Source organism: Sapajus apella, unplaced genomic scaffold (genome assembly GCF_009761245.1).
Source record: "Sapajus apella isolate SASKATOON/1434 unplaced genomic scaffold, GSC_monkey_1.0 scaffold10, whole genome shotgun sequence".
In the NCBI taxonomy this organism is placed as follows: domain Eukaryota; kingdom Metazoa; phylum Chordata; class Mammalia; order Primates; family Cebidae; genus Sapajus; species Sapajus apella.
This window is the reverse complement of record NW_022436950.1, coordinates 8956633-8982665: the sequence shown is the minus strand read 5'-3', so window position 1 is coordinate 8982665 and position 26033 is coordinate 8956633. Positions and strand designations below refer to the sequence as shown.

Sequence of the window (26033 nt, the reverse complement as noted above, 5' to 3'; positions counted from 1 at the left end):
GTGGGAGGATCACTAGAGCCCAGGAAGTTAGAACCATAATGAATTATGATTTCACCACTGCATTCCAGCCTAGGTAACAGAACGAAACCCTGTCTCAGGGAAAAAAAAAAAAAAACCGTGGTTAAAAAAAAATCTGTGATTTTGGGTGAATCAGTAACTGATTCCTTTCTGTTGCTGAGTAGCATTTAATTGTGTGAATGTGTCTCCGTTTATGTATCTATTCTGATGAATATTTGGATTGAATCTGCTTATTGGCTTAGGAGAACAAGGCTGCTGTGAACTCTTGTACAAGGCTTTTTGTAGACAGATGTTTTATTTCTCTGGGTAAAAACCTAGGAGAAGTTAAATGGTATGTTTAACTTGGTAAGAAATACCAGACCTTTTCATTATTATGATACCATTTCACTCTCTCACCAACAAGTCTGATCATTCCAGTCGTTCTGCATCTTTCCCAACGTTTGATAGTATCCATATTTTTAGTATTACTCCTTCCAGTTGTGGTCTCTGATGTTATCCATGTTTTTAGTGGCACTTCTTCTGTGGTGATTTTTTCTTTTTTTTCTTTTGTGTTTTAGAGATGAGGATCTTGCTGTGTTGCCCAGGCTAGAGTGCAGAGGCTATTCACGGGTTCTGTCATAATGCATTGCAGCCTTGAACCCCTGAACTCAAGTGATTATCCTGCCTCAGCCTCCCAAGTAGCAGGGACTAGGGGTGCATGCCACTACAGCCAGCTTTCATTGTGATTTTAATAGAAGTCATTTGTCAGATATGTGTGTAATGATTTTTTTTTTCCTAGTCTTTGGCTTGTTTTTTCATTTTCTTTTTTTTTTTTTTTTTTTTTTTTTTTTTTGAGACAGAATCTCGCTCTCGTTACCCAGGCTGGAGTGCAATGGTGCGATCTCGGCTCACCGCAACCTCTGCCTCCCAGGTTCAAGCGATTCTCCTGCCTCAGCCTCCCCAGTAGCTGGGATTACAGGCCTGTGCCACCACACCCAGCCAGTTTTTTGTATTTTTAGTAGAGACAGAGTTTCTCCGTGTTTGTCAGGCTGGTCTCGAGCTCCTGACCTCAGGTGATCCACCTGCGTCGGCCTCCCAAAGTGCTGAGATTACAGGCATGAGCCACCATGCCCGGCCGTCTTTTCATTTTCTTGGTGGTGTCTTTTTATGAACATAGGCTTTTATTTTTTATTAATCCAATTAATCAGGGATTCTGCTAAGAAGTTCTTTGCCATCCTCAGGGTTGCAAAAATATTCTGCTATGCTTTCTTCTAAAAACTATATGGTGTTAGGTGTTATATTTAGTTCTATGGGACATCTCAGTTTAACTTGTGTATATTACGAGACAGGAATACAGGGGTCTTTTTGCCCCATATGGATATCTGGTTGTTTCATCACCTTTTCTTTAAAAGAAAGTAAAAATCAGTGTTCATAGATTTTTTTTTTATTCTTTTCCATTGATCTACGTACATACCATGGAGATATTATAGATTCCAGACCACCACAATAAAGCAAATAATACAATAAAACAAGTCATGCAAAATTTTTTGGCTTCCCAATGCATATAAAGTTACATTTGTGGTGGCCTGTTAAGTGTACATAAGCATTATGTATAAAAGATAATGTATATATCCTAATTTTAAAATACTTCTTTGCTAAAAAACACAAATGATCATCTGAGCCTTGGGTATGCCTTAATCTTTTTGCTGGTGGAGGGTCTTGATGCTGATGGCTGCTGACTGATCAGGATGGTGGTTGCTGAAAACTGGGCAGGCTGTGACGATTTCTTTTTTTTAGTTATTATTTAATTACTTAATTTATTCTTTTTTATTTTTGAGAGACAAGGTCTTGCTCTTTTTCCCAGGCTAGAATGCAGTGATGAGATCATAGCTCACTGCAGATAATTTCTTAAGACCATAAAGTTTGTTACATTGGTTAACTCTTTCTGTGACAAAAGATTCCTTTGTAGCATGAAATGCTGTTTGATGGCATTCAACCCACAGTAGAACGTCTTTCAAAAGTGGAGTCAATTCCCTCTAACTCTGCTGTTACACACAAACTATTCCAAATCCAAATGTTGTCATTTCAGCAGTGTTGACAGCATCTTTAGGAATAGATTCCATCTCAAGAAACCACTTTCTTTGCTCCTCCTTAAGAAACAACTCCTCGTTGATGTTTTATCATGAGATTGCAGCAGTTCAATCACATCTTCAGACTTCACTTCTAATTCTAGTTCTCTTGCTATTTTCACCACATTTGCAATTCCTTCCTCCGCTAGCCTTGAACCCCTCAAAGTCATCTATAAGGGATGGAATCAACTTCTTCTGGACTCCTATTAATGTTGATATTTTTACCTCCTCTGTGAACTGTGAATGTTTCTTTTTTTTTTTTTTTTTTTGAGGCAGTCACACTTTGTCACCCAGGCTAGAGTACAGTGGTGCGATCTCAGCTCCTGGCTTACTGCAGCATCTGCCTCCCAGTTTCAACGGATTCTCGTGCCTTAGCCAACCGAGCTGGGATTACAGGCGTGTGCCACCACACCTGGCTAATTTTTGCACTTTTAGTAGAGACAGAGTTTCGAGACCAGGGTGCTCTCGAACTCCTGACCATACGTAATCACCCACCTCAGCCTTCCACAGGTGTAAGCCACTGCGCCCTGCCTGTGAGCCATGAATCTTCTTAATGGCATCTGGAATGGTGAATCCTTCCCAGAAGGTTTTCAATTTGCTTTGCCTGGATCCATCAGAGGAATCACTTTCTATGGCAGCTATAGTCTTAAGAAATGACTTATAATATGACTTGAAAGTAAAAATTACTCCTCGATCCATGGGCTGCAGAATGGATGTTGTGTTAGCAGGCACAAAAATAACATTAATCTCCTTGTACAACTCTATCAGAACCCATGGGGGACCAGGTCATTGTCTATGAGCAGTAATATTTTGAAAGGAATCTTTTTTTCTCAAGAGTGGGCTTCAGATAATTAGTATGCCACCTTGTAAACAGACATGCTGTCATCCAGGCTTTGTTGTTTCATTTATAGAGCGCGTAGAGCAGCTTTAGCGTAATTCTGAAATATGGGCCCTAGGATTTTCAGAATGATACATGAACATTGGCTTCAACTTAAAGTCACCCACTGCTTTAGCTTCTGACAAGAACAGCCTGTCCTCTGAAGCTGTGAAACCAGACATCGACTTCTCCTCTCTATCTGTGAAAGTCCTAGATGGCATCTTCTTGAAATAGAAGGCTATTTTGTCTACATAGAAAATCTGTGGTTTTAGTGTTAGCCACCTTCATCAATGGTCTTAACTAGATCTTCTGGGTAATTTGCTGCAGCTTCTATGTCAGCACTTGCTGCCTGTCCTTGCACCTCCATGTTACAGAGATGGCTTCTTTCCTCAAACTTCATAAACCCGGTTCTCTGCTGGCTTCAAACTGTTCTTCTGCAGCTTCCTCACCTCTCAGCCTTTGCAGAAATGAAGAGTTAAGGTGTTGCTCTGAGTTACGCTTTGACTTAACGGAAGGTTGTGGCTGCTTTGATCTCTCCAGAGCACTAAAATTTTTTCCTTATCAGTAATAAGGCTGTTTCACTTTCTTATCATTTGCATATCCATTGGAGTAGCACTGCTAATTTTCTCCAAAAACTTTTTCTTTGCATTTACGACTTGGCTATCTGTGTGATGCAGGAAGCCTACCTTTAGCCTATCTCAGCTTTTAATGTGTCTTATTCATTAAGCTTTGTCATTTTTGGTTTTTTATTTAAAGTGAGAAACGTGGGACTCTTTCTTACACTTAGGCACTCAGAGGCCATTGGAGGGTTATTAATTGGCCTAATTTGAATACTGTAGTGTCTCAGGGAATAGGAAGTTCCAAGGAAAGGGAGAGAGATGGGGGAATGGTCGGTGTGTGGAGCAATCAGACCACACACATTTATGGAGTTTGCTGTTTTATACGTGGTGTCCCAAAACAACTATGATCACTGATGTCAGATTACCATAACAGATACAATGGTAATGAAAAAGTCTGGAATATTGTGAGGATTACCAAAATGTGATAATTTAAAAGTTTTCCTCAAGGACCTAGAAACAGAAATTCCATTTGACCCAGCAGTCCCATTACTGTACCCAAAGGACTATAAATCATTCTACTATAAAGACACATGCACACATATGTTCATAGCAGCACTATTTACAATAGCAAAGACCTGGAACCAACCCAAATGCCCATCGACGATAGACTGGACAAGGAAAATGTGGCACATATACACCATAAAATGTGGCACATATACAGCCATAAAAAATGATGAGTTCGTGTCCTTTGTAGGGACATGGATGAATCTGGAAACCATCATTCTCAGCAAACTGACGCAAGAACAGAAAATCAAACACCTTATGTTCTCACTCATAGGCGGGTGTTGAACAATGTGAACACAGGGACACAGGGAGGGGAGCATCACACACTGGGATCTGTTGTGGGGGTGCCAAGGGAGGGATAGCGGGGGTGGTGGGGAGGTCGAGGAGGGACAACGTGGGGAGAAATGCCAGATGTAGGTGATGGGGGGATGGAGGCAGCAAACCACATTGCCATGTGTGTACCTATGCAACAGTCCTGCGTAATCTGCACATGTACCCCAGAACCCAAAGTACAATTTAAAAAAAATTTAAATGTTGTAAATATTGCAAAGATAACTAAAATGTAACACAGGCACAAAGTGATCACATACTGTTGGAAAAGTGGCTCCAATAGGCTTGCTTGAAGGGCAGTAAAACAAGGGTGTGCCTGTATTTGTTTCTGTTTACGTCACTACCTCTTTCCTTATTACTAAAATTGTGACAAGTCTTGCAATCAGATATTTTAAGACCTACAACTGATTCTTTTTTCTTTTCAAGATTCTTTAGGCTATTGTAGTTCATGCATTTTATAAGTTTGTGAGTGTTCTGATTGGGATTGTCTTTAATATCTTCAATTTGGGGCACATTGAAATCCTGAATATTGAATCTTATAATCTAGGAATATGGTGATCTTCTTCATTTACTTAGGTTTTTTATTTTTATTTTTCTCAGTAGTGTTTCGTAGATTTCAGTGCAGAGGTTTTACACATCCATCTTTTCTTAATTTTCTTAAATTCCTAAGTATAATTTGTTTTTTGTTGCTGTTGTGAAGTGATAGTATTTTTAAATTTCTATTTTTTTTGTTGGTAGTATATTGAAATGTAATTGATTTTTATATACTAACATTGAATCCTATAACCTTGATAAAATCATTGGTAGCTTTAGTAAATTTTTTAAAGTAGATCCTTTTATAGAATTTTCTTCATTGGCATCTTTGTCAGCTGCAATTAGAGACCATTTTACTCCTTCCTTTCTAATCTTTATACCTTTTCCCTCTCTTTTTTTCTATATTGGCTAGGATTCCCAATATATTATGGAAGTGGTAAGAGGTGGCATCCTTACTTTTTTCTCAATCTTAGGGGAGTAGCATTTATTTGTTTATTTATTTATTTTTGAGACAAAGTCTCAGTCTGTCACCCAGGCTGGAGTACAGTGGTACGATCTCAGCTCACTGCATCCTCTACCTCCTGGGTTCAAGTAGTTCTTCTGCCTCAGCCTCCTGAGTAGCTGGGACTACAGGCGCAGGCCACCACACCCAACTAATTTTTGTATTTTTAGTAGAGACAGTTTCACCATGTTGGCCTGGCTGGTCTTGAACTCCTGACCTCAGGTGATCCTCTTGTCTCAGCCTCCCAAAGCCCGGGGATTATAGGTGTGAGCTACCGCACCTGGCCTATTTATTTATTTTTGATTTAACAAGTTTTCTTTCTTCTTGCCTTCTCCTTTTCTTAAGGCTTATATGTTGTGTTTATTTGCCCACAAGTTTGTTGTGAGGTAATCTTCATTTCTGAAATGATTTTTTTCTCTTTTATTTCTGATTTTCCCTAGTTTTATCATGCTAATTTCTGAATTTTTGTAATTCTAATATGTAATATCCTTGTATATTTTAGATAATTTTCCTAATTTCTCTTAACTGTTTTGAAATAACTTTTTTCTTTTATGAGTTTTACTTTGATCCTTTTCTGTTGCTTAATTTTACTGAAATTATTTTTTGCAGCCTTTTCCAAAGAGAGACTTGTCTAGGATAGGTTTTCCAATTTTACAGTCCTTTAGAACTTCCTCTTCTGTTGCATTTGTGGAGTGCTATGCAAAATAGCCACTATTTTGCCCAGGCTAGAGTCCAGTGGTGTGATCATAGCTCACTGCAACCTTGAACTCCTAGGCTCAAGCAATCCTCCCACTTCAGCCTCCAGTGTAGCTGGGAATGCAGGCACACACCACTATACCTGGTTCATTATTTTAATTTTTTTTGTGGAGATAGGGGTTGTTGTTCCTGCCTTTTTAATTTGGCTTCTCTGCCCAGCATTTTTTATTCAGTATGGCTACAAGGGAGTTTTGGCTGAGTAGTTGAGGTCCCAACTCATTCCTTTCAAGCCCATTTTGTAGCTGGTGGTGGTTTTGCTCCACCTGACTGTGTTTTGTGAATGAAGGAGATATTTTGCCACCTATTCTTATTGTATTTGTTTTCCATGGTTTTGCTAACCTAGTTGCTTTGTATGTTTTTATTATTTGGAGGAAATATAGCAACTGGATTGCCTCCATCTTAGAGATATGTAGAATTTTTTCTAGTTCCTTAGTGATAATACTTAAGTAAACATTATTTTCTTGCAAAATATTCGATTTGGATATGGTTCAGATCTGTGGTATAAACAAATTGTACTTCTATTCAGACAAGATTATTGATTATTCTTTTCATTTCAGTGACTCGATGGAAACAGAAGAAAAGACAGGCAGTGCACTTGTAGGAAAGACACCAGAAGCAGTGAGTGTGCTTTTTTTTTTTTTTCTTTCGCGGCAGGGTCTTGATCTGTCACCCATGTTATAGTGCAGTGGCGCGGTCTCGGCTCATTACAACGTCTGCCTCCCAGGCTCAAGCTATCCTCCTACCTTAGCCTCCGAAGTAGATAGCTGGGACTGCAGGTGTGTACCACCACACCTAGCTAATTTTTGTATTTTTTGTAGAGATGGGGTTTGCTGTGTTGCCCAGGCTGGTCAAAAACTCCTGAAATCAAGCAATCCATTTGCCTTGGCCTCCCAGAGTGTTGGGATTACAGTTGTGAGCCACTGTGCCCAGAGTGTGTGCTTTTTGAAGTTGAGATTGTTATTTAATATGTATTTCCACAGTATATTGTAAATTCTTCCAAGTACATGTTAAATACCTGCTGTTATGAAAGTTCACTGTTAAGTTTGATACCAAAGTCATTTTATAAAAATGAATTTTTTGTAAAGATTAAAGTTTTAAAAATTGGACCAGAACAAACATTTAGAAGAAATCAAATCCTTAGATCCTTGCTTCAGGCAGAAGTTATTTCTGTCTGAAATAACTTCAAATTACTTGTCACAGGATGAGAAAAAGGTATGGTCTCTAGCAAATAGCAGCATATATAGGGGGTAGGTTAGTTGTTTTTGTTGTTTTTAATGTTTGTGGTGTATTGGAAGGGAAGCAGTGGTCTGTTGGGTGTAAATGCTTCCTGCATCAGGACTTTTCGTTTCTGATGCTCAGGTGTATAAAATTCAGCTTTCTTTACCTGGATGGAAAGTTGTGTTGGTGGCCTGGTAGTTCATAAGATCAAGGTTGGGCATAGTGGCTTGCACACGTAATCCCAGCACTTTGAGAGGCCGAGGTGGGTGGATCATCTGAGGTCAGGAGTTCCAAACTAGCCTGGCCAACATGGCAAAACCCAATCTCTTAAGAATACAAAAATTAGCAGAGCATAGTGGCGTGCACCTGTAATCCTGGCTACTCAGGAGAATCACTTGAGCTTAGGAGGTGGAGGTTGCAGTGAGCTAAGATCATGCCACTGCACTCCAGCTGGGGCAACAGAGAGAAACTCTGCCTAAAAAAAAAAAAAAAAAAAATCATATATATGTTGATTAAAGATATTTTCAGTTTTCTTAGTTTCAAGTAGGAGATTCCTCAATTAAAATATAATTGACTCATTTAATGATTTTCCTGCATGTCATCAGTAATTATTCTTTCCCAGTTTTTTTTAATATTAAAATATTTTATATTGAAAGCTAGCTGGGGATGAATTGTGTTCTTCCATCAAGCTAGTATCATATCTCAGTAGTATTTAATAAAGAAAGAAAGAAATTATTCTTCCCCTTAAAATGGACTGCTTGAATTTCATTGGTTTAGGGCTGATGAAATAAAACTGGGTTAGTAGATTACAATAATATCGTTTACGAGTTTTCATTTTGTTTGTTTGTTTTGGCAGAGTCCAGAGCCCAAGGACCAGACTTTGAAAATGATTAAAATTTTAAGTGGTGAAATGGCTATTGAGTTACATCTGCAGTTCTTAATACGAAACAATAATACAGACCTCATGATTCTAAAAAACACAAAGGTAAGAAATTATCTCTGATAGAGAATTTTAAAATATTTATTTGTTGAATGTAAGTAATTATTTCTTGTTGAATACTTTTTTGTATTTTATTTCCAATTAAGGAAAAAGTATTTAAGTTTTGAAAAAACAACAATCAGTGATCCTCTTGGAGTTGTTGGAAAGGAGAAAAATTAGCAATGATTGAGCTCCTGTTTTTATGCTTGTCTCTTAATGGGAAGCTTAGTTAACTCTTTTTTCCTTTTTAATGTATACATGGAGCAGTTAGACAAATAGCATAATCAGAATATTAATATAGGTTCTTGAGCCACTTGCTTCAGCCTACTTCAACTCTGTGGAGTGTACTTTCATTTCAATAAACCTGTGCTTGTCTTTCGTTACAAAAAAAAATTAATATAGTTTGTTTATATGTCCATATTTCCCACTGAACTGTGATCTTCTTGAGAGCAGCGATTCTTAACCTTGTTGCAACCTTCATTGAGATACTGATCTTAAAAATTATTAATACTAATTTTAATTTTTTAGCAAATGATATATTTGATTCAAAAATATTTTAATATAAAAAGATGTATAACATGAAAAATCTTCTTTCCCTCTTATTTACCCAATACCCCATTTCAAAGTCATTTTTTATAGCCATATATTATTGAATGATTAAACAGTTATTTGACTGATGCCTGTGTAATAATGCTTTTTGAAACTTTTAATACAGTTTTTGCAATGGCAAAAATATACAGAATCACATAGTCTCCATTCATGACAATTTGAAGCTAGTCTTTATAACATAGTCTCATTAAAAACAAAATTTGGCCGGGTACAGTGGCTTACACCTGTAATCCCAGCACTCTGGGAGGCTAAGGCAGGCGGATCAACTGAGGTCAGGAGTTCAAGACCAGCTCAGCCAACCAACATAGTGAAATCCTATCTCTACTTAAAATACAAATATTACCTTCCTTGAAAGAGTTGCGAAAAAAAAAAAAATACAAAAATTAGCCAGGGGTAGTGGTCATGCTTGTAGTCCCAGCTACTGGGAGACTGAGGCAGGAGAATCACTTGAACCCGGGAGGTAGAGGCTGCAGTGAGCTGAGATTGCGCTACTGCACTCCAGCCTGGGCAACTGAGCAACACTGTCTCAAAAAATAAAAAATAGACAAAATAATTTGGTAACTTTCAGAGGTACAGCAGTGCTCTTCAAGTTATCCCAGTACTTTTGAGATCTTGGGCACGATGCAGAAGAGAAATAGCAAGCTTAATTACTCAAACCAAATAATAGAAAATCTGCTGTCTAAATTCCCACCTAAAATCTGCCATTGAGCTCTGTTAAAACTGCAAATAAAACTTTGACTTGCTTGCTTTTATAAACTAGCTATTTAGTCTTTATAAAAGAAATACTCAAGGTCCATATTTTAAATCTTAGTTCAATTTGTTCATACTTTTACCACAAAATAGGACCTCTGTGTGTGTGAGGGTGTACATATATGAATACTTTGTCGATGATGAAACAATTCTGTATTTGTTGTTGTAGGATGCAGTACGGAATTCTGTATGTCATACAGCAACCGTTATAGCAAACTCTTTTATGCATTGTGGGACAACCAGTGACCAGTTTCTTAGGTAAATATGCTTGGTGATTTCTTCTTTGTTTAAAATCTTTTTTTTTTTTTTTTTTCTTTTTTTTTTTTTTTTTTTGAGACAGTCTTACTCTGTGTTCCAGCTTGAGGATAGTGATGCGATCTCAGCTCACTGCAACCTCCATCTCCCAGATTCAAGTGATTCTCCTGCCTCAGCCTCTTGAGTAGGGGGGATTGCAGGCACATGCCACCATGCCCGGCTAATTTTTGTATTTTTAGTAGAGACATGGTTTTGCCACGTTGGCCAGGCTGGTCTCGAACTCCTGACCTCAGGTAAAGTGCTAGGATCACAGGCGTGAGCCACCGTGCCCACCTAAAATCCTTTTTAACAGACGTTATGTTAATATTGTTATATAGATGTTGAGAATTTTCCTTGTTAACCAGTCCTTAATTCTAAATTATATTTTTGCTATTTTATGTATTTTTTATTGCCTATTCCTACTAATTTTAAGGTAAAATTAATTCCTTTTATTACTTGGCTTGATTATAGGCTCTTGAAGGAAATATATTAAGCTCTAAAAATTTAATATAATTTTTCTTTTATTTATAGAGGAATTACATGTCATGCATTTAAAAAATCCTTAAAATACTAAGAACAACTTAAGAGGTAAAATATAATCAGTAGTAACTTGAGATCCACAAAGTAATTTTAAAGGGTTCAAGGTAAAATTTTAATGCTTTTGGCCTTAGTGTTAAAAAGCTTTAAGGAATTCATTTGTTTTAATACTAACTAAAATGACTATATCTTCTATTCTTACAGAGATAATTTGGAGTGGTTGGCCAGAGCCACTAACTGGGCAAAATTTACTGCTACAGCCAGTTTGGGTGTAATTCATAAGGTAACATATATTGGTCATTGTAAACAGGCATCAGAAAAGAAGTAATTTTTCTGGTGTTAAGAAAAAATAAAAGTTTATTATAATTCATTAACAAGTACACTTTGTTAAGTCAGATAAGTCATCTAGCAGAAAAGCAGAAAAGGCTAAAAGTAAATAAGATACTAAAATATGTATATGTGTGTTTGTTTTTAATAAAAAGTAGAAATTTGTTTCCTATAAAAACTGTATAAATTATTGAAAGGATGAATTGAAATGTTATTGGCAGTCTGAGATGGATTTGGGCAAATGTTATAAAACAAAGGGAAAAACATTGAAGCATTTGTGATATTTTTTTTTTATAACCAGAGTGTAACAGAGTCTCTTAAAGGTTTGTCCTCGTGTTTGAGTGATACAGTTATATGGGAGAGAGCCCCACTACCTCCTTCTCTTTTAGCAAGTGAACATTTTGGGGGAAAGGCAGTAATCATAGAAAACATTTTGTCTTTTTTCTTCTCACTTTCTCTTTTTTCTTTTTGACATCTTTGTCATGGCTTACCTTTACAGGGTCATGAGAAAGAAGCATTACAGTTAATGGCAACATACCTTCCCAAGGACACTTCTCCAGGATCAGCCTATCAGGAAGGTGGAGGTCTCTATGCATTGGGTCTTATTCATGCCAATCATGGTGGTGATATAATTGACTATCTGCTTAATCAGCTTAAGAACGCCAGCAATGATGTAAGTATTAAAATGGAAAACTAAATTTCCAAAACTCAAGAATCTAGGATAACATATTTGCCAAATCATTTTAGTGACTGGAGATTTTTGTAGGATTTAGGAATACCCAAAACAACTATTATCTTGGATTTTTTTTTTTAAGATAATTTCATTTCCTTCTTGATAAGCTAAAATTGTGTTTCTCGTTCCTTTAAACCCTGTGTGTATTTGTAAAACATGTTGTATTCCCACACTTTCATCCTGAAATGTCACAACTACAGGTTACCTTAGTTATCATCTAATCTAGGCCCTAACATTTTACCAGAAATTAAGGCCTCAAGAAACTGCAGTCTCTCAAAAGTTAGAATGCTTGCTTGTTTTGATCTTTGATAATTTAAAATGTAAATCTTTTGGAAAAGCTTACTAAGTAGCCCTGTTCTTTTAAGGAACCTTAAAATACAATTTTAGACTGACTTCTATATTGGAGTGAGGGCCATCAGGAGAGCAATTAAGTGAGCCATAAAACCTTGTCCTTATGCATAAGTGAAAACATTGAAGCCAATAGGATGATCTTTCTCAATTAATAAGCCCCTTAGCCACAAATCGTGTGTGCAGGTACACACATCTTTACCTTTTTTCCTCTGGTCTCAGGTAAAAACTTTCTTATGAGATAGGGTTTATGGTTAACAAAAAAAAAACAGCAATAGACAGCCATTAGAAACCATTTCTAACTAACTTGAACAAGAAGTTTATTGGAAGTACCTTATATAATTAACAGAAAGACTGATGAATCAGCTCTCACAAAGGTTAAAGAGCCAGAGCAACACCACAGGTGCTAGGTAACAGGAACTAATGAAATAGTCTTTTCAGGACTCTACTGTCAGGATGAAGGAACTTGAAACATTTTTGGTCATTGAGTTATTCCACTTAAGAAAGATGAAAATTCCAGAGAAGGAGCATTGTATTGCTCTGGCTTGGGTCACACTTTGGCTAGGGGAAGGTGGGTGCTTCTTAAATGACAGCCCCACCAAGACTCTAACCAGTACAGGAGGAATATTACCAAAGGAATGTTGGAATACTGTCACCAGTAGAAGGATGCTGTGTATTCAGAAATGACAGATGACCACTAAAGTTTCCTTTTTCAAATGTATATATTTCAGATGTACTCTGACCTCATTTTCAGTCACTTTCTTAACAACCAACTTCCATTGGATACCTTTTTCTCCTCTGTCTTTAGCTTCTCACTCTGTACTGCCTCCTTTCCCTCAATCCATGAGCATACTCAGGTCTCATGTATCCTAAAATAAATTCTTTTCTTGACACATCTCCCTCTTAGTTGTTGTCAAGTCTTTTTCCTCCCCTTCTCATATAAACTTAATGAAAGGGAGTTGTCCTCTCTCTGTCCACTTCGTTTTCTCACGTTCATTTTGCAACTCACTATTTTTAATTTTTTATTATTTTTTGAGACAGTTTCTCGCTCTGTTGCTCAGGCTGGAGTGCAGTGGCATGATCATGGCTCACTGCAGCCTCAACTTCCTGGGCTCAAGCAATTCTCCCGCCTCAGCCTCCTGAGTAGCTGGGATCACAGGTGTGTACCACCATGCTCAGCTAATTTATTTTTATTTTTTTGTACAGACCAAGTCTCCCTGTGTTGCCCAGCCTGGTCCTGAATTTATGGGCTCAAGTGATCTTCCCACTTCAGCTTCCTAAAGTGCTGGGATTACAAGCATGAGCCACCAATCCCATCCTCAGCTCACTATTTTTTTGCATCAGCAAATATCATTCTATTAAAACTGAAATTGCTGGGCTGGGCACGGTGGCTCATACCTGTAATCTCAGAACTTTTGGAGGCCAAGGAGGGCAGATCACCTGAGGTCAGAAGTTCCAGACCAGCCTGGCCAACATGGTGAAACCCCATCTCTACTAAAAAAAAAAAAATTAGCCAGGCGTGGTGGTGGCCATCTGTAATCTCAGCTACTCAGGAGGCTGAGGCAGAAGAATCACTTGAACCCGGGAGGTAGAGGTTGCAATGAGCCAACATCATGCCATTGCACTCCAACCCGGATGACAGGAACAAAACTCAATCTCAAAAACTGAAATTACTGAGGCTACCACTGACCTTTTGATTACCAAATCCTTTGATCATTCTTACTGAGCCAACCTCTGCATATTTAATGTGAAACTATATTTTGAAATTAGGATAAACTCTTGGATGTTAAGTACGGTGTACCAAATCAGTGGAGTCTGGTTTTTCCCTAGATCGTTAGACACGGTGGCAGTCTGGGCCTTGGTTTGGCAGCCATGGGAACTGCACGTCAAGATGTTTATGATTTGCTAAAAACAAATCTTTATCAGGATGATGCTGTGACAGGTAAGCATTTCTTTCTAATGCTAATAAACTAAGTATTAATTAATGTTCCTGTAATTACATTAGTTTCCGCCTGTATTTTGTGGCCTCTTAAAATTCTGATGGATTTCTCTACTTGAAGAGGAAGTGAATTTTGCTCCATTTGTCAAAATTATCTTTTAGAAAGAAGCTTTATGATACATAGGCTTTCTAATATGGCATATCCTGTGTGTCCACTTGCATAACTGACTTTTGCAAATGGGAATTTATTAGAGTGATCTATTTGCTTCATACTGCTTGGTGGTAATGTCAAAAAAAAAAAATTATCTAAATATCTCCTTTGAAATCACTGTAGAATTTGATGGTACATTCTGTCTAGGTTTAAAAGAAAAACAACCCTAAATGTGTGAATGTGCTTCCATATAAAGTATCCTTTTTAGGCCGGGCGCGGTGGCTCAAGCCTGTAATCCCAGCACTTTGGGAGGCCGAGGCGGGTGGATCACGAGGTCAAGAGATCGAGACCATCCTGGTCAACATGGTGAAACCCCGTCTCTACTAAAAATACAAAAACTTAGCTGGGCATGGTGGTGTGTGCCTGTAATCCCAGCTACTCAGGAGGCTGAGGCAGGAGAATTGCCTGAACCCAGGAGGCAGAGGTTGCGGTGAGCCGAGATCGCGCTGTTGCACTCCAGCCTGGGTAACAAGAGCGAAACTCCGTCTCAAAAAAAAAAAAAAAAGTATCCTTTTTGTCAGATGGTTTTTTAAAATGCTATCGGAAGCTAATAGTTTTTTTGATGGTTTATATAAAAAAGTGCTATTTTCAGTTGGATGTTTTATTGACTTTAGAAACATAACTCTTCATTTGTTAACATTTTACTCTTTACTTGCTAGGGGAAGCAGCTGGCCTGGCCCTGGGTTTGGTTATGTTGGGCTCTAAAAATGCTCAGGCTATTGAGGACATGGTTGGTTATGCACAAGAAACTCAACATGAGAAGATTCTGCGTGGTCTTGCAGTTGGCATTGCATTAGTAATGTATGGGAGGATGGAAGAGGCTGATGCTCTCATTGAGTCTCTCTGTCGTGACAAGGTGAGATCACATACATCCCTCTCTGTCCATTTATCTCCAGCAAGAGAAGAAAAACACTTATCTTTGCTGGAAATTAACTCTTTTCCTGTCAGAACATGTAGGTACATTTGTTCATAAAACTTCTTGCAACGTACATAAAGCCTAATCGAAGTTAAGAAATAAAAACACTGATTAGAAGAGGTACATGGGAGTAATTTGAGGATTTTAAATTTTGCCATAGCTTCAGATCAGTGAAACTCATAAGCAGATTCAGGATAGTTCTTTAAGAATTCACGAGTTGATGTCTTTTAGAAATTATACTTTTGGGCCAGGCATGGTGGCTCACACCTGTAATCCTAGCATTTTGGGAGGCTGAGGCAGGTGGATCACTTGAGGTCAGGAGTTCAAAACCAGCACGGCCAACATGGTGAAACCTTGTCTCTACTAAACATACAAAAAAAAATTAGCCGGGCATGGTGGCGAGCACTTGTAATCCCAGCTACTTGGGAGGCTGAGGCACGAGAATCACTTGAGCCCGGGAGACAGAGATTGCATCGAGCCGGGATTGCAGCTGGGATCTGCCTGGGTGACAGAGCGAGACTCTATCTCAAAAAAAAAAAAAAGAAATAATATTTTGGGAATGATTTGATAGTCATTTAATAAGATACAAAGCTTACTTCATTATTCTTTTATCAAAAAAACAGTACCAATCTCTATACTTGTTTATTTGGGTGAGGTTTTTTTCCATTGCCTTCTGTTTTGTTTTTATAATGGTGTTGTATATGGTGGGTAGTTAGTGGCAGGTAATACTGTCCTCTATAATCTGATAAAAAGAACCACTTCTGGGCCGGGCGCGGTGGCTCAAGCCTGTAATCCCCGCACTTTGGGAGGCCAAGGCGGGTGGATCACGAGGTCAAGAGATCGAGACCATCCTGGTCAACAAGGTGAAACCCTGTCTCTACTAAAAAACTACAAAAAATTAGCTGGGCATGGTGGCACGTGCCTGTAATCCCAGCTACTCAGGAGGCTGAGGCAGGAGAATTGCGAACCCAGGAGGCGGAGGTTGCAGTGAGCCGAGATCGCGCCATTGCACTCCAACCTGGGTAACAAGAGCGAAACTCCGTCTCAAAAAAAAAAAAAAAGAACCACTTCTATAGCTTATTGATATTATTAATTAATTTGTTCAGTTGTCAGGCTCCATCTCTCTTCCCCTCAGCACTGGGGACTTTAAATAAGGTAAAAATACAGAATTAGAAGCCAACTTCCTTGCTTATTTCATAAAAGGAGTTTGACTGCCATAGGGCAGTGGCTATTGTTATTGACTTGAGTTTATTCTTCCTAGAATGTATGAAGCAGGGCAGACATATTGCATAGAATGTTGGGAATTAAGAGCAGCTACCTCCTTCTGTATTCATGTCTTTTATTGCCCCATTTATTTCAAAAACTACCAACGACAAAAGAGTTCGTGAGCTCATCATTTCCCACCTAAGACCAGCTTACTTGGTGGATGCCACTGTGCCTGTTAGGTAGACTGTAGAAGTTACTGTTTGAAATGATAAGTTGATAATTAATATTAAATTTATTTTTCTTAGGACCCAATTCTTCGAAGGTCTGGAATGTATACTGTAGCCATGGCTTATTGTGGCTCTGGTAACAACAAAGCAATTCGACGCCTGCTACATGTTGCTGTAAGTACTCTGACCTTTCTTGGGAATGGGGAGGATGGAAAAGCTTGCAGATGGACAGTGAGTGTCTAAGTGACTCCAGCATCCAAAGCACATGACCACCACCAGTGCCTTAGGTTGAGATTCTCATTTACTGGACACAACAGGCCATAACCTAGCACTAGATTCACTTAGCTTTTCAGAAGGATATGGGACAGGATGACAATTTAAATGGAAGTCCTTAAAGCCATTGAGGTGCAACTTCTAAAACCCTACTGCAAGGGGCACCCTCATTTGTAAGGGATGAGACCTTGTGAGTATGTGTGGCCACCCTAGGATAGAGAAATCCAGTGAAGAACAGGAACCATTTATTTCTTTTTAGTAAAGTTAGCTTCCACATACCCCTAATGGGTGCAGTGGCTTATTCCTGTAATCCCAGCTGCTCTAGAAAGTGAAGTGTTCAGTGAGCTATAATTATGCCACCAACTCTAGTCTGGGCAACAGGGCAAGACCCCATCTCTAAAAAACAAACAGCCCACCACCCCCACACCCCGGGACCTCTAAGGAACGTGATCTATTACAAGAGATGCGCTGTACAGGCAAGCCAATACCCATGTTTTCCAACTGGCTTTCTCCATTCTTAGTTCTCCTAATCCAAATGTAGTTATCAACAGTGAGTAATATTGCCTGGTCACACAGTGGACCTTCCACATGTCTTAATAGGTTTTTATCATCTTGGTGCTGGGAAAATGTCAAGGGCACCTTTCTATGCAGAAAGACTTACAACTATTATTAACTCCTTTTTCCCAGAGATTATATTTTCCACAATATTTAGTAGTAATTAATAAATTTTTTTAGCAGTGCAGTATGTAGTATGTTCTATATTTTGCAAAAGCTGTAATGCAGCTGAAATAGTCTTTTTTCTTTTTAGAGACTTAGAGACAGGTTTCAGCCTGGAGTACAGTGGCACAATCACAGGTCATTGCAGCCACAACCTACTGGACTCAAGTGATCCTCTTCCTATGTCAGCTTCCCAAGTAGCTAGAACTACAGGCATACACCACCATGCCTGCTTAATTTTTTAACTTTTTGTGGGACAGGGTCTCGCTTTGTTGCCTTTGTGGATCTCGAACTCCTGGGCTCAAGCAATCCTCCTGTTTTGACCTTTCCAAGTGCTGGGATTACAGGTGTGAACCATTGTGTCTGGCCAGTTTAAATACTCTTAAGAAGCAGCCCTGGGGCCAGGCATGGTGGCTCACGCCTGTAATTCCAACACTTTGGGAGGTGAAGGCAGGCAGATCACCTGAGGTTAGGAGTTCAAGACCAGCCTGGCCAACATGGTGAAACCCCATCTCCACAAAAAATACAAAAATTAGCCAGGCGTGGTGGGACACACCTGTAGCCCCAGCTACTTGGGAGGCTGAGGCAGGAGAATCACTTGAACCCAGGAGGCGGAGGTTGTAGTGAGCCGGGATCGTGCCACTGAACTCCAGCGTGGCTGACAGAGTAAACCCTGTCTCAAAAAAAAAAAAGAGAGAGAGAGAGAGAGAGAAGTAACCCTGCATCTTAAATTTTACCAAGCTCTGAAGACTTCTAAGCCCCTGAATTGAAATTTTCCATAACTTTTTCTAAAGTGGGGACAGAAGTTTATGCTTCAGAAATATATGTGGCCAGGTACAGTGGCTTATGCCTATAATCCCAGCACTTTGTGAAACCAAGGTGGGAGGATCTCTTGAGCCTCAGAAGTTTGAGACCAGACTGGGGCAACATAAGGAGACCCTGTCTCTATAAAAATAAAAATACATGTGTCTTTATTTTTTTAATGTGTTCATTTATTATATATGTTTAAAAATGTGCAACATAATGTTTTGATATACCTGTCAATAGTGAGGAGAAGGGCACTGATAAAATAATAATATATTACTGAAGTCTAATTTAGATTTGAATGATGCTGGCCTCTCATATCAGTTTGGTCTAGTGATAGACTGCATGGTATAATTTTAAACTTTTTCCCTAGGTAAGTGATGTTAATGATGATGTCAGGAGAGCAGCAGTAGAATCACTTGGGTTCATTCTATTCAGGTAATAACTTCTAACTTCTTATTCTACTTATATTCCATTTTTTTGAAATGTAGTTGTCACTACTGAAACTACCAAACATTAGTCATTAACTAAAGAAAAACTAAATACCTGAGGAATGTATCTGGGTTCAGAGTGAAGACCATTTAATAGTAAGATTAGTACTGTTCATCTGAAAAAGAACAGAATATATCACGGGACTCTGAACCTCTTTGAGAAGTAGTAAAATGATTTAATTGTTTTTGTTCATTTTTTGGTAGCATTCTGCTTATTCATTTAACTTTTTAAATTCAAATAATACATCCAGTATTCCTCTTCATGTATATTTGTAGTTCAAATGGACATTATCTCAGATTTGTAAAGTTTTTGAAGGTCTTTAATGAAAGTAAAAGGTAATAGGTTTTATTTAAATGCCAGAATGAAAATTTTTAAACATTATTTTTTACTTGTAGTCATGGAGGTGTCCTTGGCAGTATGGTATAGTTGTGTTTAAGAAGTCACACTCTAAACTCATCTGCTTGAGTTGACTCCTGACTCAGCTTCTTACTAGCTGAATGACTTTCAGCAAGTTACTCAACCTCAGTTTCTTCATCTTTGAAATGAGCATAATCATAATACCCATGAGAAGATGTTTTTGGCAAGTGAATTAATATACCTGATGCCCTTAGAGCAATGTCTGGCACTAGTAAGCACTAAATGTGCATTAATATGTTAATTGTAGTAGTTGTAGCTGTAGAGTTGGTGGTAGTATTAATAGATGTAGTAGTAGTTCTTCCAGTAGTTCATTACTGTCTACTTAGATTCTATCTCAGTTATCGGTGTTTCCCTTAGCAAAGATACAAGCATGCCTTGTTTTACTACACTTTGCTTTAGTAAGCTTTGCAGATACTGCACTTGTTTAAAAACCGAAGGTTTGTGACACTCTTGCGCCAAGCAAGTCTATCAAAATCATTTTTCTAACAGTGTGTGCTCACTTCATTTCTTTTTGTCACATATTGGTAATCCTCACAATATTCCAGACTTTTTCATTATATCTGTTATGGTAATCTGTCATCAGTGATCTTTGATGTTACCATTGTAGTTGTTTTGGGACGCCACAAACCACACCATATAAAACAGCAAACTCAGTGGATAAATGTATGTGTTCTGACTGCACCACACACCTGCTATTCCCCCATCTCTCTCCCTCTCCTTGCGACTCCCTATTCCCTGAGACACAACAATTTTGAAATTAGGCCAATTAATAACCCCAGTGGCCTGTGACTGCTTAAGTGAAAGAAAGAATCCTACATGTCTCACTTAAATCAAAAACTGAAAATAATAAAGCTTAGTGAAGAAGACATGTCAAAAGCTGAGATAGGCCAAAGGTCTCTTGCATCACACAAATAGCCAAATTGTGGATGCAGAGAAAAAGTTCTTGGAGAAAATTAACAGTGCTACTCCAGTGGACACACAAATGATAAGGAAGAGAAAACACCTGTCTTTACTATTAAGTGCAAGTGGATCATCAGATCTTTACCCCATTGTCTTCACATTGGGTTGGCGGAAGAGGAGAGGTTGGTCTTGCTGTCTCCATGGTGGCAGAGGTAGAGGAGGTACAAGGGGAGACAGGAGAGGTAGGTACACTCAGTGTAATTTTTTTGTGAAAAAAAATTTGCATATTAGTGGGCCCACAGAGTTCAAGCCCATGTTGTTCAAGGCTCGCTAGTATACAGATACTGCGTGTTAAAGCTTATTTGTCATGAAATTACACAGTAAAGAAAGGCTGGGTGCAGTGACTCATGCCTATAATCCCAGCACTTTGGGAGGCTGGCATGTGCTTGTGGATCATCTGAGGTGAGGAGTTCAAGACCAGCCTGGCTAACATGGTGAAGCCCCATTTCTACTAAAAATACAAAATATTAGACAGGCGTGGTGGAGCGCACCTGTAATCCCAGCTACTCCGGAGGCTGAGGCAGGAGAATTGCTTGAACCTAGGAGGTGGAGGTTGCAGTGAACCAAGATCGTGCCATTGCACTCCAGCTTGGGCAACAAGAGTGAAACTCCATCTCAAAAAAACAAAAGAATCCAAAAAAAATAAGAAATTACAAGCTAAATTTCTAAAGTGCATGTTAGATGAGTCATACCTCACGTCCTTCTAATCTTTTTAGAAGAGATTTTCTACCCCTGGTTCCCTGGGAGTGAAGCTTTGTTATAAAAATTGTATGAACATCCAACAGATAATTTCTTGAACATCCGTTATGAACTAGGTACAGGGTCTTCTCCATAATATCCCAGATAGGAAGTCATCCATTTACTACAAACTGTAAAATGTTATTTTCCTATTGTGGATGGAAATGTTGAATAAAACAGAACAAAACACAGGGCCGGGCGCGGTGGCTCAAGCCTGTAATCCCAGCACTTTGGGAGGCCGAGGCGGGTGGATCACAAGGTCAAGAGATCGAGACCATCCTGGTCAACACGGTGAAACCCCGTCTCTACTAAAAATACAAAAAAAAATTAGCTGGGCATGGTGGCGCGTGCCTGTAATCCCAGCTACTCAGGAGGCTGAGGCAGGAGAATTGCCTGAACCCAGGAGGCGGAGGTTGCGGTGAGCCGAGATCGCGCCATTGCACTCCAGCCTGGGTAACAAGAGCGAAACTCCGTCCCAAAAAAAAAAAGAACAAAACACAGACCCATATAGCGTGGTATTTCTTCTTACAGCAGTTTTCTTGAATACAATTGTTAATCAAATACTGGTCTTCACTGTGTTATCCTCTCTCGTTTCACTAACTTTTTCGTAAAGACACTAGACAATTTTGACTAAATCGTAATGACATAATATTTACCCACATCGATTCTGGCGCCTCTAAACACGTTATGTGACTTATTGGGTGTGATTGTTTCTTATGTTACACTTTTCATAGAAGTGTCAGGTGTTCTTTGAGGCCTCTTCTGAGATCTGACAAAACCTGTGTATATTAAGCTATTCTGCATTTTTTCAAAAGATCTGCCACAGACTCCACATTTTTAACTTCTTGAACTCTATCTCTTCTCTTTTAAAATATTGGAATTTAATATTTTAATATTTAATTTTCATTTATTTTATAAATGTCTTTTTATAAATGAAAATTAAATTTAATTAAATTCCAGTATTTAATTTTAAATATTGGAATACTTTGTCATTCTTTTTGTACTTTGCCATTTTCTGTTTTTCTTCAAAAATTTGGTTCTGTAATTACATACACAAATTTGTTCTATTTCTAGGAGGTGATTCATTTTGCTTTGAGACTGGAACTCATCTAAAGTAACTACACTCCTGTTTTGCATTTTGATCAGCCTTTCTGTCTGTCTTTCTAAAAATTATTCTCCCTGAGAGAAAAGTTGGAAGCAAAACAAAATTTAATTAGCTCTATTTCCTTCCTGTCATCTTTGGCATATCATGTAGCCAAGCTGTGACCCTAACCTTTCCCTATTCTAAGCTCTAGAGTTTAGACACGATTGAAAAATGGAAAAATGGTTTGTCATGGACATCCAGAGTGGGTTCTTTTTGTGAATTCTTATTAGAGAGCTAGATAATTTTAGTATGGAAAGGTATACCCTTAGTATCTCTTGGGTTATATAAAGCATCCTACTCACATTTGACTTACGTTGTTTTGTTTCTTGTCAGTTGTTAATTTTTCTTGTCAGTGACTTTATATTTTATAACAATATAAATCAGTGGCTTAGTGTTTATATTCTGCCATATAGGAAATTGATGGACATATAAAACTGTTTTTCTTCCATTTTTAACCTGACCGTGCGTTGCTGTCTAACAAAATTCACATCTGCCATTTTATTTCCTGTAGCTCACACACGTTAACTTCCCAGTTTCAGCAGCAGATGTCTCCCATGAGCTGTTTAGGTTTTGCTGAGCTCTTTACTACATAGGATAGTCACATCCAACTAGTGAGTTATTTAAGTGTTTTCTACTTCTAAGTGACCATTCTTAGTTCTCTTTTCATAAAATGAATCTTTAAGAAGTAGGAACTGGAAAAAAATTGTTTACATTTTGTCTAAAACTTATTTTATAAATGAAAATTAATCGACTTATTTAAGGAGCCGGAGTTAAAATCCTCTGTAAGTTCTCTAAGTCTTAGTTTACTGTCATTTCCCTAGAGTGAGAATTTTTTAAAGTAGAAGAAACCAAAGTTCTCATTTTTTTTAAGATAAGGAAATTGAATTCCAAAATGTTTAACAAAACTTCCCACTGTCATAAAGCTAAATGATAGAACTGAGATTCTAAACAGGTCTCATGATAGACCAGTGCTTTCTCCACTATGCCAGAAAGAGCACCGTCTTTCTGAGTGGCTCTGATAGAACAGCTTTATTCTCAAATTTCCTCATTAACTTTAATATTTGAAAAGTGTCTGTACTATCTCCTAAGACTAGTACATGTTTTCTGAAGTGATATCATTTACTATCTTAGCATGCCCTCCATCTTTTTTCCTCACTTTGATTTCCCTTTTAAAATGAATTTGTGGACACTTGGTCTTGTACCATGTTTTAAGGGTTTATTTCTTCATAATTTTTAAAAACTTCTTTTTAGGTATACTTATTAGCTATGAATACTAAAAAGATGTTAGTAAACACATATTTGTACTTCAGCAACTAAGATAAAATTGTCTTTGTGTAAAATTATCATGTATATAATCTCCTTTATTCGTAGGATAGTCCAGGGCGTTACAGTATTTCACTTCTTCCTTCTGATATTTGTGGATTGTCATTTGTTCATAATGCTTACAGTAAAAGTAATTTGATAACTATTCTTGCCTAATTGAAATGAACATAGTACATTAATTTTTTATCTAAATAAATGTTCTCTAGTGGAACATCTAATAAATAAGTGATGGGCCCATGGTTAGTACTTTCGTTAGCAGATTTTATTATTATAATAACTCTGTACAGTGCTGTTCATGGTATTGACTTCTTAAAACTCATTTGGAAGTGAGTAGAATCTGAATTATTTTTAACTTGACACTGGAAAGGAAAATGAAGAAAGTCAAAAGAATTAGTCTTTATATACCTTCAAATTAAGTTGCTATAATGAACAAATTGATAATCTGATAATGGACATTTCTTAAAATTAGTCTTGGTGGTCCATTGGAAGTTGCTACGAGTTAAGCTGTTATAATATGAAATTAAATGTTTCTCAGTGTATATATTCATATGATTTTAGATAGGGATCTTGCAAGATGAACAACAGATTCTTGGTGCAGCTACTGTTTTTGTTTGTTTTTGTTTTTGTTTTTGTTTTTTTTTGAGACAGAGTTTTGCTCTTGTTACCCAGGCTGGAGTGCAATGGCGCAATCTCGGCTCACCGCAACCTCCGCCTCCTGGGTTCAAGCAATTCTCCTGCCTCAGCCTCCCGAGTAGCTGGGACTACAGACACACGCCACATGCCCAGCTAATTTTTGTATTTTTAGAGATGAGGTTTCATCATGTTGACCAGGATGGTCTCGATCTCTTGACCTCGTGATCCACCCGCCTCAGCCTCCCAAAGTGCTGGGATTATAGGCGTGGGCCACCGCACCTGGCCGATGCAGCTATTCTTTAGACCACACAAAGTAATACCTTGAATATAAAAATGTTACATCATCATTGACCCTTATAATTTGAAGAAACCCCCATAGTCAGCCAATTACCACTAAATGCATGATCATCTTTACAACATCCCCATTCACAATTCTATATAAATTTGATACATATTTTCTGTATGATATTCTCTGTTTTTGCCCCAGTATCTTTGTGTTTCTCTCTTTGTGCTGTGACTTTTCTTCACTTTATTTTTGTCATTTTCATTTTTTTCCTACGTCTTTGTTTTCTTCTTTCCTTTAATTGGCAGTAACATGGAATCAAATGAAAGGTTTTTTTTTTTTTTTTTTCCAAAGTTATTCTAAATACCTATAATCTGTTTCTTTTCTTCTGAGGTAATAATATTAACTAGAGTTCTTTTGTTACATAAGTATATTTAACTGCTGAGATTTTTTTTCAAATGATACATCTCTTTATTCATAAAATGAAAATACCAGTTCTGTATCTTTGTGGCTTTGTTGTGCTTTTCAAAAATAGTCGATAGTCGAGTTATGTTTCACTTTCTAGAATATTCTGGAAATAGTAGCGTGTTCTCGTTAACTATAGAAAGATCTCTGAGTTAATTGTAAGCAAGCGCTAGGTGTGGTGACTCACACCTGTAATCCCAGTACTTTGGGAGGCCAAGACAGGCAGTTAGCTTGAGGCCAGTAGTTGGAGACCAGGCTGACCTGGTCTCTACTAAAAATACAAAACTTAGCCGGGTGTGGTGACAGGTGCCTGTAATCTTAGCTACTTGGGAGGCTGAGGCATGAGAATAGCTTGAACCCAGGAGGTGGAGGTTGCAGTGACCCAAGATCACGCCACTGCACTCCATCCTGGGTAACAGAGTAAGAATCCGATCTCAAAAAAAAAAAAAAAAAAAATTGTAAGCAAGGAAATTTTTCTTAAGGATTTGACACTAAATAGTTTATAGGTACTGTGGCTAATTCTGTAGGTGTGCATATGTTTAGGTGCACAAATTTGGAGGCAATACAAAGCATGTGGGAAGATAATTCTTTTGATCTAGATTGTTGTCTATAGGTAGAGCTTTGGCAATGTGATTGCCTGCCAACTCTTGTATATAGATTTCCTGAAACAATTATGTATGCCTTCAGATGCATAAAATACAGAATTCGGAATACCATCATTGTGATAACTGAAAACTTAATCTCACATACCTTGGGAAGACTATAAATCTTAAAATACACCAAGTTTGTCAGAGATCAGAACCAAAAACCAAAATAGAAAATGATTTTTTAAGGAATGTAAATTATTTTGCCTCTTATGTGAGATAACCACCCCTATACTGCTGAAAAATCTTACACTAATAATGAAACGTGCCTAAAGGTTTGATGGTTTAGGAATTAAATTTGTACGATGTACTCTTCCTAGCAGATTATATATAGCCAGTAAGGAATCATAACAGATCAGGACTTATGTATTAGAGCCATATTCTAGCTAAGGATTCTGCTGCTGTGAGAATATATGCCTCGTTCACTTAACGCTAAGATTCTTCGTAGCCAATACATTTATTGAGGTAATTATCCTAAAATGAGTTGCCTGCAGAAGGACAGCAATAGAGTTATAGGTTGAGGCACAAGTATTGGTGAACCTGAAAAGGAATAGCTAAGGTATGAACTATGTTCACTGCAGACTCTGTAGCCTAAAT

At 38.0% G+C, this 26033-nt stretch overlaps 1 protein-coding gene across 1 annotated transcript in view; it reads left to right on the top strand.

The window, feature by feature from the left end:
- The window catches only part of PSMD1 (proteasome 26S subunit, non-ATPase 1), a 114571-nt gene that overhangs the window by 17103 nt on the left and 71435 nt on the right, over positions 1 to 26033 (top strand). The window contains exons 8-16 of the mRNA XM_032277940.1: positions 6807 to 6867; positions 8324 to 8452; positions 9975 to 10063; positions 10841 to 10919; positions 11463 to 11636; positions 13875 to 13986; positions 14854 to 15050; positions 16622 to 16717; positions 18711 to 18775. Of these exons, the coding sequence (XP_032133831.1) occupies positions 6807 to 6867; positions 8324 to 8452; positions 9975 to 10063; positions 10841 to 10919; positions 11463 to 11636; positions 13875 to 13986; positions 14854 to 15050; positions 16622 to 16717; positions 18711 to 18775 (1002 nt within the window). The remainder of the gene's footprint in view (positions 1 to 6806; positions 6868 to 8323; positions 8453 to 9974; positions 10064 to 10840; positions 10920 to 11462; positions 11637 to 13874; positions 13987 to 14853; positions 15051 to 16621; positions 16718 to 18710; positions 18776 to 26033) is intronic.